Genomic DNA, 19,248 nt, shown 5'->3' on the forward strand with positions numbered 1-19,248 from the left:
TATGTTTTGACATGAGCTGTTGAATTGTTATCTGCAAACCACAGACACAGACAACACACATATTTAGTATGTTAAAGTGTTCATGAATCACTCATGAATGCCACCTTGTGATAAACAAATAGTTTGATGTGTACATGTTCCTACACTGTACCTTTCCTTCTCCTACTCATCATCATTTTGAGTTTTTTTTTTTTTTTTGTGAATGGATGGCTGATAGAAGTTTGTTTCTGAAGGCAGTGACGATGGATGTGTGTCTTCTTAAAGAAAGCCATAAAAAGGGAAAAGAGAGGATAAAGATGTATTTAACTCTGAACCAATCAGGGAGGAGAGTTATATAAGGGTAGACAGAGCATACTGTATGTCAAGTGTCTATTCTTCAGTTTACAGGGAGAGGGAGGTGTTCTTATCTGTCTACCCATGTTTCACTCCTCGTCACGGTCACGGATTCAGGTCCCATGGTTGATCTCAAGCAGCGAGCAGCAACAGTCTTTATGGTCCAGACTCAGTTTGTTTGTGTGTCTTATGTTTGTGTTTGGATGGATATGTATTTTGACGGACAGTCTCTGGCGCAGTTACACGTGGGAACAAGGAGAGAGGCTTTATATTTCCTCTTTGACAGGGAATGGACAGTGTGGGGAACAAGGCGGTGGAGGCATTAACAGGGGCGGAGACTACACATAGTGATGACCAAAAGAGTTCCGATCAATGCCATTATGTCTGCATCAAGTAAAAGGTAAACACTGGAAAAGCCGAGGAGGAGGAGGACTGGATTGGATAATGCAGTCCCAGTTTACAGTAGCAGTCCTGTCCTGTAGAGCTCCAGCGTCTCTTTAGGTCAAAGAAATCCAATGGACTCTTCACACCCCCTCCAGGTCTCAGTTATCCAGACCCTCTGCGCACACCATGCTGCCGTACAGCTGCTGTGGGTCCGGGTGTGTCCGCATGCGCTCCTCCGCCTCGCTGTCTGTGCTGCCCTCGCTATCTAGGCGAGCAGATGGGTGACACGGACCGGACAGGGGAGGGTAGAGGGCATTGGGAGGCAGCGGGCTGGGGAGAAGGTCCTCGTCTGAACTCAGGTAGTCTCCCTCAGCGGAGGCGGGGCTGGCCAGGCAGAGGTCCTGGTAGTTGGTACTTACGCCTCCACTGTTGACCCTGGAGCTGGGGGTTGCCTTCTGCCCTCGCAACTGCCTGATCTGAATACAGAGAAGACGGTTTTAATTTGATGGATCCTACAGGTAGGTTTTGTCTATATTTCATCCTGCTCAAAAGGAAGCAAGGCTCGGATTTTGAAGGCTGACATTATTGTGTATTTTTTGTGTCAAAAAAAAAAAAATCAAAAAGACCAAACAAACACTGTGTTAGTCTGTCACTCAATACTTTCTTCTTCCTTTCCTCATGCCAGCTGAAGATGCAAATCTTTCAAAACGGTTCGCCAATATAGAGCTTCATTTTCTAAAAAGGTGACCCTTTTTCAGAAAAACAGTGGGGCACTATAGTTTTTAGTAAATGTTACTCAAACAGGAGACAATTGTGACTGCTGGGGACTAGTTTCAACACTGGACTGATACAAAGTTGGTGCTCTAGTGGGTGTTTGACAGCAAGATGGTGTATGTGGGATTGACTCAAAATAAAATACAGCACCCATGTTCACTGCAATGAAGACACGTCAGCCACAGTGTGGCTCCTCTACTGAATGCATATTTAATCATTTTTAGACAACTAGAGGTGTGAGGTCAAAGTGACCTTGACCTTTGACAACCAAAATCTGATCCTTTCGTCCTTGAGTGAAGATGTTACTGAGATATCACATTCATCAGAATGGGACGGATGTACAGACAGAAAACCCAACCCTGGCTGTCATTGGCTGAGGCATAACAAGAAGGCAAAGATAATATTTCAAGTAACGAAAACACAAAAATAATCTTTAAGTTTTGTAATCTTGGTTTTCATTTCCATCGAAACATCTGCAGGTATGATGATGATGCCTTGTTTCCATAGAAACTCAATAGTACATACGCAAATCTATGCAGAATGTGAGGTAAGGTAAAAAGTACAGCCCAGCTCCACACATCTCTGTATTGCTGTTTTGAAGTTCACAAGTGAGTTTCGAAATATCAACTGTGAGTTGTGAGAATTCAAGGATTCGGTTTTATAAATTATTTTCAATATTAAAAATAATGAGAAACTAAATAAATCGTGTTAATCTGTTTGTGAGCTTTTGCAAAAGCATTAAATGTCAGGTGCTGGGAATTTTCTTTTTGACAGGCTGTTGGGTGCGTAGAAGACAAAAAAAAACTGTGAAACCCACTGACCTGTATCCTAGCTACCATTTAGAGGTTGTACAATTTCAGCGGTAGGGCCTACAAAGCTAAATCAGAGCACTGGAGGTTTCTCACCTGACTGTGATGTCAGATGGGCAAATAAGTAAAAAACAAAACTGAACTAGATAGATAGATAAAAGATGTGTGTATGTGTGTGTGTGTTTGCATGTTTCTCATGTCCAGCTTTCAGGTTACGGTGGCTGCTCTGTTCTTACGCATGCATGCTTTTCACGTGTTAGTCTTGCATGTCCCACAGTGACTCATGACAAATCTCAGAGGTTTTTGTTTTCCCCCTATGATACACTCAGACGAGCTGCAGGGTGGGGGGAGGGGGAAACCAGTGGTTAACCATTGGAAATGTTTTGACTGTATCTGACTGCTCTTCAAGCTACAGCAAATTAAAGAACAGAGGCCAAACTTTTTTTGGGTCATTTCCTCTTTTTTGTTTTTTGCAATTATACTAATATTTAATATCAAAATATCAGAGAACTGTCAAAATGCTAAATGCAAGTTACTAAATTAATGTCAAGCTGAATCACAATAAATAACCTGCAGTATAAATGTGGGTGTAAAATCATCCCAGCTAGTTCCTATAGAATCTATCATTATGTATCAGGACTGTCAAAACATCTCATAATCATTAGGTGATTGCTTAGAGCACTATACTGAGATTTTTCTAAATGGTTCATTGCTTCCTCATCCGCACTCACGCAAGTTTCAGTCTCATTTATAAAACCCACTGCTTTGATAAAAAGCAAAAAAATGTGGGGAGAGGAAAAGAAAAGAGAGGAGAGGAACGGTAAAGAGCAGGGCAGTGTCATCACACCCCCTCACTTAAAGGTTTAAACAGTTCCCTCATAGTCACGCACTGCCACTCTCTGAATGAACAAACCCTCGGTTGTATGTTGGGTGAGAACTTTGTGACTCCAAAACTGCGTTGGAGAGATCTTCAGAAACATGAGAGGTCATTGAATGTTTTCAGACCACAAGAAGCTGCCAAACTTGGAAATCAGCTAAACTTGAGTTACACAATGTATACTTTTTTTTTTTTCCAATCCCACAGCGAGTTCTGTGCACAGTTGAGTGAACAACTGTGTACAGAAGCCACACAGCTGTGGGTTCACCTATGACAGAAAAAAACAGTTACGCACTTATTCTTTTGAAACTCACTCATCTTTCAGAATTAAAGTTCACTGAGAACCAAATGATGAGAATACAGTTGCTGGGGAAGAGCAGTGGTCTCTTATTACAAGAAAGACATTGACACAACTGTGAGTGTTTCGGATGGAAGTGGTGCCTCTAGTGAGGCTGCATGTAGATGAGAAGATTTTTTGTGGTGGTGGTTACCAAGGCTGCAGAATATCTATGTATGTATATGTATAGACATATTTGACACCATTTCAAAGCATCTACCAACACCAACATATCCTGAACAGAATTATTAACTACAGGTTTGTCAGCTATATTATTGTGACACTAATAAATCATGGACATTAAAACATCAGTAACTGCTGTAAGCAAACAATATTTGCAGGGGCTAAACTACATTTTACATCATCTGTTTACGGGTAGAAATAGAAGATAGGATCCAAATGGGTTGTGCCTATTAGTGTAACAGCTGTTTCAGCTGGCCGGAGAAACAGTTGACCAATCACATCTTAGTGAGGGGGATTAAGAAAGGAGATGCCATATTCCTACATTGCTACACAACTACATTCATAGTGACAGAAAACGTTATTGTACACAGACATAAACTCTTATATCCCCCTTCTACTGACATATTTCTTTGATTAAAGTGAAAAACTTTTGGTTAACTCTTCCTAGCAACCATTTCCACATCTGTATTTTAATACAGCCGAATTCCCAAAGAAAGGTGTTGTCATTTAGATGTTTTCCTGTTGCTGTTGGTGAACAAGTTTGAAATAGTGCCCAGTCCACCTGCTGTTCACACCAGCAGCATGTTTCTCATTTCCCATAGGCTTCATTATTCAAAAACTTGCACTTCCTGCCATGTCCTCTGTGTGATTGATGCACATCTGCAGATGGCTCTCTGACCCACCTTTTATGGACATGTCCAAAAATCTGGGTATTCTCATTCCTTACTAAATCAGAGTCTCTGTGCAAAGCACTATTATGTAAGGAATGGTGACAACAAAGAAAGTAATTTTAAGGCTCTGGAAGACAGATACTGTGCCACAGTTCAAGACCTGCTTATCTGAGCTCAATGCTATATTGCACTTGGAGAAATTTCAATATGTTATGATGGGCAAACTCATTAGATGTTCTCATGTATGGCAGCCACTCTCCTCTTTGTTTGTATTGTAACATGAAAAATCTTAATTGAAATCACTTGCCGCAGATTGGTTAGGGCAAAACAAAAGACCACGTCAACAACAAATTGGCTAACATCAACACGTCAGGCCGAATGAATTAAGTGAAACAAAATGGCAATTCAGCCTGCAACTATTGATTATCTATCTTCAAGTGTTTTTCAAAATATCGACTAATTAGTTGATCAATTTTCAGTTCCAGGAAGAACAGCAAAAGGCTCATGGAAAACACACTGCGGGTATTCATTAAAGGAAATTCCCAAAGGGACGCTGTGAAACTACTTAGTGTTGTTACCACAGTCTCAATCATATCTAAAAGGGTGTTAAATGGTTTATTGGTCCACATTTATGAAGAAATCTTGTAAACAGTGTAGTTGTGTGTGTGTGTGTGTGTGTGTGTGTGTGTGTGTGTGTGTGTGTGTGTGTGTGTGTGTGTGTGTGTGTGTGTGTGTCCAACCTCGTTCTTGAGCTCAGCGATCTGGTCCCGGAGCTGGGTGATGTACTGTCTGGAGTCTGAGTGGTTCAGCTGGCCCTGGATCAGCCCTTCCTCCTTCTGAAAAACACATTTGACAAACACAAGTTCAAGGTCGGAGTCTCTTCACTGTTACAGTACTGTTAAAACAATCACTTCATATACAGATCCAAACGTCTACATGGTGATGCGCTGATCGGCTCTGATGTCAATCTGAATCTGCAAGTATGCGTAAATAATCCACCCACCACACATCTGAACTAATTATTTTCCACGATTTAGAGACTCACACCTGATCACACATTACCATTATTTCTCAGTGGGATATTACGTGTGATGATATGGTGACATATTACACTGAAGTAGGTTGGTTTTAAACAAACCGCGGGAATATAACTGTGATCCATGCATGACTAGTCTACATACATAAAACACACACCTGTATCTCGAGTTCAGCAATCTTCTGCCTGAGTTCAGCCACGGCAGCCATACTGTCTGCTTCCCTCAGTCGCACAGCCATCACCTCCTCTTTACTCTACACGTGGAAGTCGGAAGACAGAACGAGAAAGATGATGACATTTCAAGCAGAACAAACAGAACAATGACATGCTGGATTTCAGTGATGTATGTTGATAATAAACTATCTTAGTCCTCCTCTGCCCCCCCCGCCCCATCTTGCTGTTAGTGTCTCATACTGTCTCTACGTTTCAAATGAATCAATATTTAAATCAACCAGCCCTTCTCTCATGTTCCACTCTCCCCCCTGTTGCCAACTCCTTTTCCTCCTCTCTCTCCTCTCCATACAGACCTTGCAGTCGAACTCGGCCTGCTTCCTTTTCATCTCATTGAGTTGGGCCTGGAGAGCTTTGTTCTGATTGGCCAACATCTGGAGCCGGTCCTGCAGGGCGGAACGTTCCTGCTCGTGGCGACCAATCAGCTTGCTGTGGATCTTGTTCTAGAATGAAGAAGGTCAAAGGTGAGAGGGTAAGTTTCCTGATTAATTCATGAACCACTTTGTCTGTGAAATGCCAATGAGAACTTCATAAAGCCCAAGGTGAGATCTTGAAATGACTCATTTTGTCCAGTCAGCAACTTAGTCAGTCCAGTCAGTTGAACTTACTATCAAAGTTGTCAGTTATTTTTCTGTCTGTCATTTTTCTTATTGATTATTTGACTAATCACTGTAGCACCAGACAAGGGAAAAAAACATAATGTCATTTATTATTATTATTTGCTGCATTATCCTGACACCACAGGGATGATCTGCTTTTATCATTTTGATTAACACAGTTCTAATAAAATGCTTGAAACAAATTACACAGCACTGACTTCTACACCATATATCTTAGTATGCAAGAAGAGGACTTGACTGTTTGCATACCCTCTATGACTGACTGACAGTGTGTAGTTGTGAAGTGTGACAGACCTGGCTCTCCAGCTGCAGGGCTTTTAGTTTGACCTCTCGGAGCTCAGCCTGGGCCTGGGCCTCCCTCAGTCTGACCGTCATCAGTTTGTCCTGCAGCTCGTTCATGGCGTTCTTCTTCGGGGACTCCTTCCAGTGGCCACCCCCACCACCAGTGCTGCTGCCACGGGACATATGATGCTGCAGAAACAGAGTGAACAGGTGTAACTCTCCTGCCGGCGTACAGGTGGGACACATGAACATGCATGCACGTGTAGTTTACAGAGAAAACAGCACAGGTTTGTGTGCGTTACCTGCCAGCGCTGGTTGAGCTCAGTGACTGTGTCCTGCATCTCTCTGAAGGAGCGCAGCGTCTCCAGCTCCCTCAGCTTCATCTGCTTCACCTCCTCCTGCAGAGCCGCCATGTTGTTCTCATCAGGCAGGCAACTGCTCCTCTAGATGGAAAATATTTTTCATGATCATAGTTTAGCTAAGACTAACTAGTCCACAGCCATGTTAGTGGCTCTGTGAGGCTGCTGTATGGGAAAGGAAATGCACTGTTGTACCAGAAAGGAAATCCTTGAGGTTTTTGCTAACCTCAAGGATTCACACAATGCATTCTGGAAAGTAATATAGAATGTAAACATACAGTGACTTTTGTTTGTTTATGAGAAAACTTAACAGTGCACTTTTAAGGAGGTATTATACCTGCCAAACAATATTATGTTCCATCACCTTAGCTTGTGTGTTAGCATGCGCCAAATACTGCTAAGGAATGTTAATTTCCCAGGTATTTGGTGATTTAAGTACGGGACCAATTAAAAGTTTGACATTATGATGGCACTAGAGGAAGAGTGAAGGGGTCAACAAAGTTATTACAATTCATCCTGAAGGGGACATTAATGTTTATACAATATTTCATAGCAATTCATTTAACAGTAGTGGAAACACTTCACTCAAAGCCACATATGTAAACCTGCTGATGCAGCTAGTGGAAAAGTTAGGGGATCACCAGAGTCAGTAGGATTCATGGAGATGGTGGAGATATTTCAGTCTGGAGCAAAGTAGTTAAACAGCTCGCCAACAGACAGACATTGCCATTGATGGAGCAGCGAGCGAGACTGAAAAGCTCCAGGAATATTAAAAAAATCCAAAATTGTACAAACAAACATTGGCATTGAGAAATATTTGCCTTTTCTTACATTCAGTTTTACATTAAAGTAAAACCATCATTATTAAAATGAGGAAGAGCTGTTGTGTCCTAACACCTCAAGAAGTAAAAGCGAAACCTCAGAAATTAACACTTTTTCTATTTGGCTTACAGTAAAATAATCTTTACCACGTTCACAGGTACGTGCCTGCTGTCTCTGCTCTTTGTTCACACTGTGTTTTCTCTCACACACTAAAATGTACGTCTTGTGTGCCCACCCACCTTCTCCAGGTCCAGAACCTTGTCTTGCATCTCCTTCAGCGCTCCGAGCAGTTCAGCCTCTCGCAGTCTGGACTGCTCCAGCTGGGTCTGCAGATTGCTCACAAACTGCTCCGTGTACTGAAACAAACATCACTGGTGTTACACAGGTATACTGTATCCCAGGTCAGTGGGGCTTGACATCAGCTAGTACTAACTATGAAGAATAGTTGTCACTATAACAGACCTTGTTTGGGTCAGTTTTATTGTCATATGCAGACAAGATGATGGCATTTGTCATGACTAGGGGTTTAGATCAGCTAGAATTTCCACAGCACTTCATTGGGTGTGAATTCTGCCACAAGCCATTGGTGTTATATCTCTCTCTTTCTTTTTCTCCTGCTGAGAAATCTAACAGCAAATTAAATATTCAGACACTGTCATGGACTCCTGAATCCTTGCATGCTGTTTGTCTTTTTTTTTTTCTGAGAGCTAACATTGTCATCAATAATAATAATCAATACGTTTTCTGCAAACAAACAACATATTATGAAACCAGTAGGAAATTTGCAGTTATACATTTGATTCCTTGGCTGCTTCCACAAAACAACCAAGAGTCGTTGTGTTATTCCTAGCTTCTGCAAGAAATAAATCAAGATCATCAATTGCAATATGCCACTTCAACCCCCGATCATGATTATCTGCAGCTGGTCTGCATACGGCAACAGAATGAACACTGTGTAAGGGTTTTAACTTTCTCTGAAGCTGTCAAACGTCAGTTGATTTTTCTGTTCTGTGACTGATGTTCCCAGCTGTTAGCACATGTCTGTAGAGTAGCCCAACTTGAAAATTGCTAATGAAAAAAAATGAATTTGGTAACCAACGATACTCTTGCCCCACTGACTCAGATTGATGTCAGAATATAGAAAGCTACTGTACATTTTCAAGTCACCACATCAAAGTGCAACTACAAAGATAAAGGCATGAGAGCAGCAGAAAAAACTCAGGCGGCTGAGTGGAAAAATACTTTCCTACGAGGCAAAATACAAAAGGTTGAAATTGGGCAAGTACATAGTGTGAGTAAAAGAGTCTCGATTTGTCATTTTGGGCATCTCAGTCTTGGTTATCAAAGAGAACTGTGAGTGTCTGGAGTTGTGTGAACTCTGCTGGGTGATGGGTGCTGGCAGTCTGAGGTAGAATAAAATCATGTACCACAATGGCAACACTTAAAGTGCCTTAAATCAGAAGAATCAAAAGGCTTGCATTTTTTTTCTTTATAAGTAACACATCTTTTGCTTGTTCTTCATTCTGTCTGAATGTACGTAACATTAAAAAAGAGAAATACAATGTATGAATTTTGTCACATGTCATATTGTCACAGAAGAGTGTGATAAGCATAGGTGAATTTTAACTATAAATGTCTTTATGAAGACCACTGGTTCTCACCACGAGGGTTTATTTTTTCTAGGACAGCAAAGTTTTAGTTGGCATATTCATTACAAATTGTGAGTGTACTGTATGTATAAAAACAGAAGCCCCTGTGAGCTCTTTACAAATTAGAAATCAATATGGTCTTATTATATAGTAGCACCACATATTATGTAGAGGCAGAGAAGATTATTCAGTTTCCAGGACAGACAGGAATGTTTCAAAACCCAGTGATGGAGAGTTTTCAGATTCTTTACTGTAGTAAAAGTAATGATACTTCAAAGTAGAAATACTCCATTATATGTAAAAGTCCTGCATTGAAAATGTTTGAAAATTTTATTATCAAAAGGTACTTTATGTATCAAAAGTGAAAGAAAAAGTAGAATTACTGGCTTGTGGTTGTATGCCTCTGGCAACCAGCCGAGCTGCAGGAAATATATCACAATCTTCCTTTCCTGAGTTACAGTCTCGAATAATGGCCAGAAGTGTTTTCGCAGAACATTATGATGTCACAGGGAAGTTGACCTTTAACCATTTCGATACAAAGTGTCATCACTTCATCATTTTATCCTATAACACATCTGTGTGAAATTGTGTCATAATTAGCGTGTTGATTCAAAAAAGTCTTTTGTGAGGTCACAGTGACCTTTTGACCACCAAATTGTAATCAGTTCACCATTCCAGCCAAATTTGAAGAACGGCGTTACTGTGATATCACGTTCATGAGAATGGGAAAGACAGAAATACGGACAACCTGAAAACATAAGGCCTTCAGTCACAGCTGTTGCTGCCAAGGAGTACAAAAAAAAACAGAAAACCACTGAATATCAGAAGCAACCAAAAATGTAAGTTTTTAACCTTCAAGGTCAGTCCATATGTATTTTGACATTTTTACACATTTTTTCATAAAACAGAAATTTAATGATCTACAACAAACTGCATCCATCACCATACAACTAACTTGTTTCCTCTGTGAAAACTTTATATTTTGTGGTTAATTTAATATTTTCTCATTTCTCATGTGCCATTGTGACAACCCTCTGTGCGGCCCGGTTTGTGACAGCCATAAAATAAATTTGCCTTGTCTTGCCTTACTCCTACTAATATTTTATTTATAGAGCACTTTTTAAAATACTCTTACTTAATTAAACAAGTAAAAGCACTGTATGTGATTCAAGTTTATCATTGCTTTGCTGTGGAAATATTAACTGAACAGATCATATGTCCATATGTCATAATGTCCAACATGCTCAAACTATATAAAAATATATAAAATTTCTGAAATATACACGGCATCCTAGAGGTAGTTTTCAGGTTGAAAATTAATTTTGATTTCAAAATATTGTATCTTTGTGATCTGGAGGGTCTTCAAGGTACAAAGAGAGACAGGTATCTGATGAGAGCGTTGTTGGTTGCAGGTAAAAAGGCTTTGACTAGAAAATGGCTTAAGAAGGATACACCAACTGTAAATGAATGGGTTGACTTGGTGCATAATATCTATACTATGGAAAGAATCACATTCACACTAAGAACTCAAATGGACTTCTTTAACAGGTTTGCTTGGCTGTCGTTAACAATAAGGCCTGATTTTGAATAGGACCTCAATATACCAAGGGCTTTTATTTTTCTTCCTCGGGCAGAACAAACTAGGACAATCAATGACGCAGATATTTTTTTGTACAAAGACATAACTTTTGTTAATTTAAGGATGTAACCTCCCCTGGTTCTGTTCTGGTTTGTTGTGTGTTTTGTTTTGTGTGAATTAAGCCTGTTGGGCTGCCTCGTAAAAGTGTGTTAAAACGTCAAGAAAACCAATAAAAAGTAAATTACAAAAATAAATAAATAAATAAATAAAAATACATAAAATTTCTGGTGTTGTTGACAGGGCCAACACAACTCCCCTGTTGCAAAACAGATGTTATGTTTTGGTGGCTTGTGTTGCAAACATTTAAACTTAGAAATTTCCACTGAAGTCTTAAGACAATCAGTGTTGCAAGTAGTTTATTCAAGTCAAACACTGGCTGCCCTAAATCTGACCTGAGACAAAGAGATGGTTTGTTTAATCCATATGAAATATAACACAATGAGTGATTTTATGATTCATATGGATTAAACAAACAAGATAATGTAACGTGTTAATTAGTGAGTTTTCAAGCTGCTGGTAGGTGGTTATTTCTACCTTCAGATAGAGCCAGACTAGCTGTTTCCAACTGATTCCATCCGAAAAAGTCCAACAGGCGCTTTAAGTAAGAGAAAGTAAGATTGAAAAATGGGTTTTGACATATATTTTTGACATGTATTTTTCTACTTTAACAAATACTTTCACTTTTCATTTTTAGTTTTGTCTTTTTGACAAACTGGTATCAACTGAATCAGGAAGCATGATTTTGCACACAAAAGCAGCCCAGATTCTGAAATCTGGACATTGACACACACTCAAGATGACATTGTCCCATACGCAGATAAACCGCTTCGGCCTTGACAGATAATTTTATTGCATAAATCCCCTATTCAACATCGTTCATAGTGCTACCACAGTGTTTGGGTACAGATTGTGTACCCTGTGTTTACCCTCTGTTGCTGCAGCTCTCTGATGGTGTCCTGCGCTTTCTCGAGGCTCTCGCTGGCTGTGTTGCACTGCTGCCTCACCACCGCCAGCTCCCGCTTGATCACGTAGTTCTCCTCTGCTTCCTGTGCCCTCGTCACCTGACCCTGGAACAGCAGCAGGACAAGGGTCCAGATCAGCTGTGGAGTTTAAACTTTAAAATGCAGACTTTATACCAATGTAGGGTGAAGGATGATTCTGAGGGAACGTAACATCATTATGCTTAAGGGGAACTTTGTTACATGGTACATGGTAGATTTTTTTAAGGAAAGGTTTAATATTTAAAAAATAAGTTTATTCAGTTTCTTGCCGAGAGTTAGCTGAGAAGCCTAATACCTGATATCTGTCTGAAAGTAACAAAATCCATCTACAAGCACCTTTAAAGCTCATTAATTAGCAGGTTCTATCTTATATTTTGTTTAATCCTTCAAAAATTAGTGGTAAAAGGCCTGTGGCCAGCAAATAAATAGTCATAGCTGCCCCTGTAAAACCAATATAGGTTTTACACTTAAACACTTAAGTTTCTGTACAGATTAAACAACAAGATAGAACATGTTAATTATTGAGCTTTACAGACGCTAGTAGGTGGATTTCTTTGCAGTTTCCACGTTTCCAGTCTTTATGCTAAGCTAAGCTAACCGTCTCCTGGTGGTAGCTTTATATTTAACAAACAGACATGTACTTCTTCTTATCTAACTCTCTGCACAAAAGCAAATAAACATATTTCTCCAAATGTCTAATATGCAGGATATTTTTTTGACATTTTGGTAACCTACAGGTATTTATAATGAAAATGTATAATAGTAATAGCAGTAATAATAAACCTTTACATGCCACATGCAGGGATTGTACAACCTCATATTAAAATTCCCATCATGGATAAATAGTACATGCATTCAGGGATCACAGGATGTTCTTGTCGACTGAACAGATATACAAAATTAACAACATTCTCTCATGCACTTTTGGCTGGCTACTGGTAAGAGGAGGGAGATAAGCAGAAAAAGGAGGAGGAGGGGGGTGTGAGTAGGGCAGAGGACAGTGAGGTCAGTGGGAAAGTGGTTTACAGTACTCTACCTGTATCAGTCTGTCTGCCAGAGCAGCACTCTCCTACAGCGCAACAGAGGAGAGGAACAAGAGGATGAAAAAAGAGATGAAGAGAGTGAAAGACAGCGGGACACCCGGGAGGATAAACCACAACAAAACCAAAGAGGAATTTAAGGAAAAGAAAGAAATGGGATAAAAGATTGAGGAACCAATCATTCGAAACAAATGTAGGAGTGTGGAAGTGATTGTGAAGAGAAAAGAGGCAGCAGTGAGATCACTCAGAAAAAAGTATTTGCACAGAGGAGGAGAAGATTAAAAAAGGGAGTCTCTCTCAATAGCAGAGTACTGGCTCAGAGGGTTAAAAAAAAAACCTTGCGTGCAAATAGGACCAATCACAAGCATCCACACTATTCTATACTTTAATCCACACACCCACGCACGCGCACGCGCGCGCACACACACACACACACACACACACACACGACCAAACTCCTCACGATACGAGAACCAACACCACAAAGTGAGTTCACAAATTAAAACCTGCAGCATTATCATGTTGCAGTATCTGATCAAAATGGGAAGAGTCCTCTGCTTTTTAATCTCAATGATGCTGCATAAAACGGATTCATATTAGCATCTCGATAAGCTGAAATCAAAGCTCATCTCTTACCTTCTCCAGCGTCTCAATCCTCTGCTTCAGCAGCCTGTTTTCTGTGCGTAATCTCTGAGCAGACACAGTCAGAGAGGAGAGGTGCTGAGGAGTCATTGTGTATTGCCTATTCATTTTTGTACTTTTTAATGTAATATTGACATCATGCACAAACGCTTAAAACACAAGCTGCTAAGTGCGCACACACATGCGCACGCACACACACACACACACACACACACACACACACACACACACACACACACACACACACACACACACACACACACACACACACACACACACACCTTGATCTCAATTTGCTCCTCCATTTCTTTGTTCTTGATCGTGGTGTATTCTTTCTCAAGTCTGAGGAAAAACAAACAAAAGCAGATTGTGACGCATTACCTCAATTCAATGATTCAAACAAACAAAGACCGCTTCCTCCTTTTACTGTTGTGCATCAATGCTTAAAAAACTAAAATCAGAAGAGGATAGAACTGGAAAACACCTCTTCCTGGTGTGCCATCCACTCATCACAATACTTATAAAAAAAACAAAACAAGCACACATCAAACACCGGATATGAGCGTGCATCGTTGTAAAAACCTCAGCATTAGTAAGACAGAAATACAAATCCTCCTGGGCCACATAAGGCCCGGCCAACCTGAGTTGCACTAGTTGTTAGTTGAGTAACACGTGCTCTTACTTCTTCATCCTCTTGGGGTTGTATTTGACCTGGTAGGCCCTGAGGATCAGCTTGTCTGGGCAGCTGTCAAACTGGTGGGGGATCACCTTCTGGAAATGCTGCCAGACCCAGAGGGAGACAGACACAAGATTAGAGAGCTCAAGACTGACAAAGACTCTCATTCATATTTTATGAAGAAGCAGGCAGATACTTTTTGAAAGAGTGAACAGGAGCAGCAAAGGATCCACGCTGCCTTCGTGGCGAAGTCGGCAGCTGCTGCATTTTTGGAAAACAATGATTGTTCTGGTTTTCTGTGATTAACAGACAATACTCTACATCTGTTTTAAATATAATTAAAAACTCAAACCTTTGATACACTTCATGATATCACTTGTTACCACTTCAGCCTGCTGATATATTTATTTTGAGGTATAAAGTACTGAATAATAAACTGAGTTGAGACTTTAATACCAGAAAATTGAAAAGTCCAAAGTCTAGTAACAGAAAATGCAGTGAGACACCTTTGACAACAGTTTGTACTGGACTGGCAATAGATAAATATATATATTAAACAATTCATCAGTATCTTTTTTATTACATACTAGAGCTGAATCATTGGTCAATTAATCGATGCAATGATGCACAGAAAATTAATTATCAGCTAAATCTGATCGATCAGTAAAAGGGCTCAAATTTCTATTTCTTCAGGTTCTGGACTGTTGGAATAACATTGATTAGCTACACCTAGATAAAACTAATGCAGTTTAATACAACGTGCCTGTAATAAATCCTCCTTAATGAAGATCATAATGTTCATTTGTTATGAATCTGTTTAAGAGGATGTTGGATTACTTTAATGGTCATTTTGGAGGCTGTAATTAGTGGAGTTGCTGAACTGTGCTGGGCTATACTGAGAGGTGATTTAAGAGCCTTAATTCATATAAATGCGATGGACAAAATATTAGGAACTCACTATAATGCAGTAGAGTTCTACAGCAACACTAATTACAGCCTCCATGAAATGACGATTAAAATAAATCCAACATGCTCCAAAACAGAGTCAATAAAACATTATAATCTTCATTAAGGAGGATTTATTGCAGGCCTGTTGTATTGGATGCATTAGTTTTATCTACTGTAGGTGTACCTAACACAAGTGAGTGTCTGTGTCACAGCAATCCTTTTGAATTTGTAGTCCAGTATTTTCTGATCAGGGATCTGACAAAGGGGGTCTATTATTATCATTACCATGATGATAAGATAAGATGATGAGGATTAGATGATTGAATAATTATACATATCATACAAGATGTAATTCATCCGTTTGTTGGGATTTTATTAAGGAGCAACAAATACATTTTTTTCAGTGACAATTATCTCCCTTGTGACTGTTTATGCAGATACTGCATCTGGATCATGAAAGATGCATGTAACTGATGACAAGCTTTACAAACAGTGTCAAAATCACCACCATGCCTGTTTCACTACATATAAAACACTGATATACAAGCATCTCATAGCACCATCAAATATGTCCTGGTTTATGTTTTAAATCACTGGAAGTGAGTGAAGCTTTGTTTTTTTATTTTTTTTTATTCTGTAGTTCAGAGGGTTCGTATGCAAAAGAAAATGTGAAGCCTGTGACTCATGACTGAATCTGTACATGAAACTCATTTGATGGTACAAAGCTGTGGCTGTTTACCTGCGACATGCCCTCCATGTCCAGCTGAATGAGGTCAGTCTGGTTGTACTGCAGGATGGCCAGGCCCACACGGAAGATAATCTCTAGACCCTGCAGACAGGTCATGTATTTCATTATTTGTGCTTAGCAAACTGAAATAACAGATTAGTAGACAGAGTATACACAGTAAAAAGACATGCGCAAACTGTTTCCTACCTCATACATGAAAATATCAAAGATGCGAGTGGCGACAGGCAGAGGGAGGAAGGTGAGGAAAAGGGTGAGGAACCAGGATGAGGCATACATGGATGTGTGGAAACTCTGGGACCGGAAATGGACGTTCAGCTCCGGAAGTTGCTCCTGAGGTAACAAAAGAGCACTCAAATAACGAAAGTAAACTCAAAAGGCCATGTCCAAATATGAATCGATGTACTGGAGATATCAATTGATGATTTGCTGCCCCTCTGTGGACATGTTTCACACTACAAGCCTCTTGTTTACAGACTCATAGCTCCTCTTTACCTGTAGCAGATATTCAAACTGGTAGATGCAGAGGCCCAGCTCAGCCATGCTGGGCTTGAACAGCTCCCTCAGACGGTATTCCTGCATCAGACGCACGAAAACACAAAATGCCTCCTCCTCTGGCATCTGGGAGGAGGTGAGATGGGTGAGCAAAGTTCCCTCATTAGTTAGACAATCAGACACTGCTTATGTTGAACTGTATATGACTCTCATATTTCACTGATCACTGACTTAACCTCCAGGGACAACCATAATTGCCTTGCAGTTTTTCAAAAACCACATAATCAACAGTTTTTAGTTGTATTAATCACAGAAATCTAGTGGGACGGATTGTGAGGATGGTGAAGTAATGTACTCAGCCTTTAGGCAAAATATCCTCATTATGGAGCATTTCCCTGATATGTTTGATTACCTGCATAAGCAGCAAGCCAACTATGAATGCACTGCCTTGGCAGTAGCCCACCTCTCGATCCACCAGGGAGTATGCCTGAAAAACACACACAGACACACACTCACGATACGTTTTCTATGCTCTGAATTTATATAAAGCAGCACAGATGACATCAACCGAACATTCAGACTGATCAGCAAGGATCAACAAGTCACCAGAGGTCCTTTCATTTCCAGAGGAGCTCAGCTACCGGGAAACTTGACTGTTGTGTAGACGTCGTCAAATAAGCTCGTTTGAATGGTGATCAACAACAAATTTCCACATTTCATTGTTTCCCAACAGATTCACTTTCAGGAACAAAATCACATCAGGAAGGTTGGACTGATTACAGTCATTCAGATCTTTCCAGTTACTTTCATCTTTTTCTGAATGTTTGCAGGAAAAAAACGACACGCGACACATTGCTTTATTTTTCATTAATGCTACATATTACTCTCCTGTCATGCTGAAATAAATAATTTTGATGAACTAACACATGGTGGATCAAATTTCTCAAATGTGAAGCCTTCTTCCATTTTATGTCATTGTAAATTGAATATCTTTGGGATCTGGACAAACAACAAGTAAGTTGTCACCTTGGGCTCTGAAAACATGATGGGATTTCAAGCAATTAATCACAGAAGTAATTGACATATTAAATTTACCCTAAGGAGAAATGCATTTGTGCGGGGGTGTTTGTTTGCATTGTGCATGCACATGACCATGAAGGCAGCACAAAATAAATTCCTGTGCCATCAAAGGCAGTAAAGAAGAAGACTACAAGATAGCAAACAATGCATGATTGAAAACATAAAAAAAAAAATTAGCTTACAATTTTTTTATGAGGAAGGAAATGCATTTAACATGTTTGTTAGACCTCAAGGATACACACAATGCATTTTGGTGAGTCACACTGAATGTAAACATAGCTTTGGTTGAAATTAAGGTCTCAGTGCAATTACATGGTCAGCAAGTTTAACCCCTATCACCTGCCAGCAGGACATACCAAGGTTGTTAGTGTTAACATCACACCGTCTCTACCAGAGGAGCAGAAAAATATCTGATCTGGCACTAAATCAACATGATCTGAGCCTTGAGCAGCACCAAGTCACACTGTGATCACATGCTAAATTACTTCATAAATAACTAAATCAGAGAAAACATAACTTAGAGTTGAAGACACATTTATTCCAAAAGACACAAGTCTTACCTTTTAACAGACACTAAATATCAAACTGAGAAGTTCAGACCTTGAGGTGATGTGAAATGCCGCAGTGCTCACCTTCATGACATTGAAGAGGACTTCCTGCCCCAGGCTGTCCTGGCCTTTGAAGAACTCGTGCTCGGGGTAGGTGCGGGCAATGTCTCTGCGGATGAGTTTCTCGCAGGGGGAGGACATCTTCAGCAGCTCCGAGTACTGGTTCTTCACTGGCATGTCAGTGGCATTGCCAAGCAGCTGCCAGACAATGGCCCGGAAATGATGAGGGATGCCCTTCCTGATCAACTCCTGGAGGGCAGAGAGAGAGAGAGAGAGAGAGAGAGTGTGAGATTAAAGAGGACGAATGATTAATACCTTGCTCCTTTATGTAGTGAGGGATGCAATTTAAAGCATCTCTTGGAGAGCAAAGAGCAGGAAGAGGAATCAATTATGGAACAATGAATAAATGTATATTTACAAGCACCCTTTAGCACTATTTCATAATTACAGCCACTCAGTACATTATGATGTATCGCTCTTCACAATAATTCTTAACCCCACGTTTTATAAAAGCTGCGTGTCATTTTTTTGCGTGTGTCTGTAGAGTTTTCAGCCAGTGTCATTTTGCTTGGTTTGTCTGCTCTCTACCATTTTGCCCCGACTTATTTTTTGCTGTCCCTTCTCTCATCCATCTTCTCTTCCCCTGGGTTTTCTCTTTTTGTCACAGAGGACACAGAGGGACACAAAGACAAAGGGAGGGGAGAATAGGATGAAGAGAAGAGGCATAGTGGTGCATTGCAACTGAAAGGCATTGGTGTAATCGTATTAAAACTATCATATTAACACATGGCAACAGACTCAGGCAGATTGTTAGGGTTTTCTTCCCAAACTGTTCCGTTGTGTTGCTGTGCAACGTCAACAAAAACAAACCCTTTGGTCTCAGACAACACTGTTCCTGACACACACATATACACACAGTTAAAAACAGACCAGTGACGAAGTCTGTGTCTGTGAATACATGTGGCCAACCAGCCCCTGAATTAAAGGCGCAGTGAACAGTGCCCTGT

The 19,248-nt window shown here is 40.2% G+C and overlaps 1 protein-coding gene across 2 annotated transcripts in view; it reads right to left on the reverse strand.

Annotated features, from left to right (window-relative positions):
- Positions 1-216: 216 nt before the first annotated feature.
- evi5l (ecotropic viral integration site 5 like) overlaps positions 217-19,248 on the reverse strand; it is a 34,293-nt gene continuing 15,261 nt past the window's right edge. Inside the window, exons 4-20 of one of the 2 annotated variants that reach the window (XM_022764978.1) lie at positions 18,266-18,490; positions 16,966-17,040; positions 16,554-16,679; positions 16,248-16,391; positions 16,053-16,142; positions 14,372-14,469; positions 13,971-14,031; positions 13,684-13,737; positions 13,044-13,076; positions 11,933-12,073; positions 7,958-8,074; positions 6,840-6,980; positions 6,550-6,726; positions 5,932-6,078; positions 5,563-5,658; positions 5,109-5,204; positions 217-1,193 (exon numbers count right to left, since the gene is read on the reverse strand). In XM_022764978.1, the coding sequence (XP_022620699.1) occupies positions 876-1,193; positions 5,109-5,204; positions 5,563-5,658; positions 5,932-6,078; positions 6,550-6,726; positions 6,840-6,980; positions 7,958-8,074; positions 11,933-12,073; positions 13,044-13,076; positions 13,684-13,737; positions 13,971-14,031; positions 14,372-14,469; positions 16,053-16,142; positions 16,248-16,391; positions 16,554-16,679; positions 16,966-17,040; positions 18,266-18,490 (2,139 nt within the window). In that variant the 3' untranslated portion in view covers positions 217-875. The remainder of the gene's footprint in view (positions 1,194-5,108; positions 5,205-5,562; positions 5,659-5,931; positions 6,079-6,549; positions 6,727-6,839; positions 6,981-7,957; positions 8,075-11,932; positions 12,074-13,043; positions 13,077-13,683; positions 13,738-13,970; positions 14,032-14,371; positions 14,470-16,052; positions 16,143-16,247; positions 16,392-16,553; positions 16,680-16,965; positions 17,041-18,265; positions 18,491-19,248) is intronic. The other variant, XM_022764980.1, reaches the window with a different exon arrangement.

This window comes from Seriola dumerili, unplaced genomic scaffold (genome assembly GCF_002260705.1).
Source record: "Seriola dumerili isolate Sdu_G_001 unplaced genomic scaffold, Sdu_1.0 BDQW01000621.1, whole genome shotgun sequence".
Lineage (NCBI taxonomy): Eukaryota > Metazoa > Chordata > Actinopteri > Carangiformes > Carangidae > Seriola > Seriola dumerili.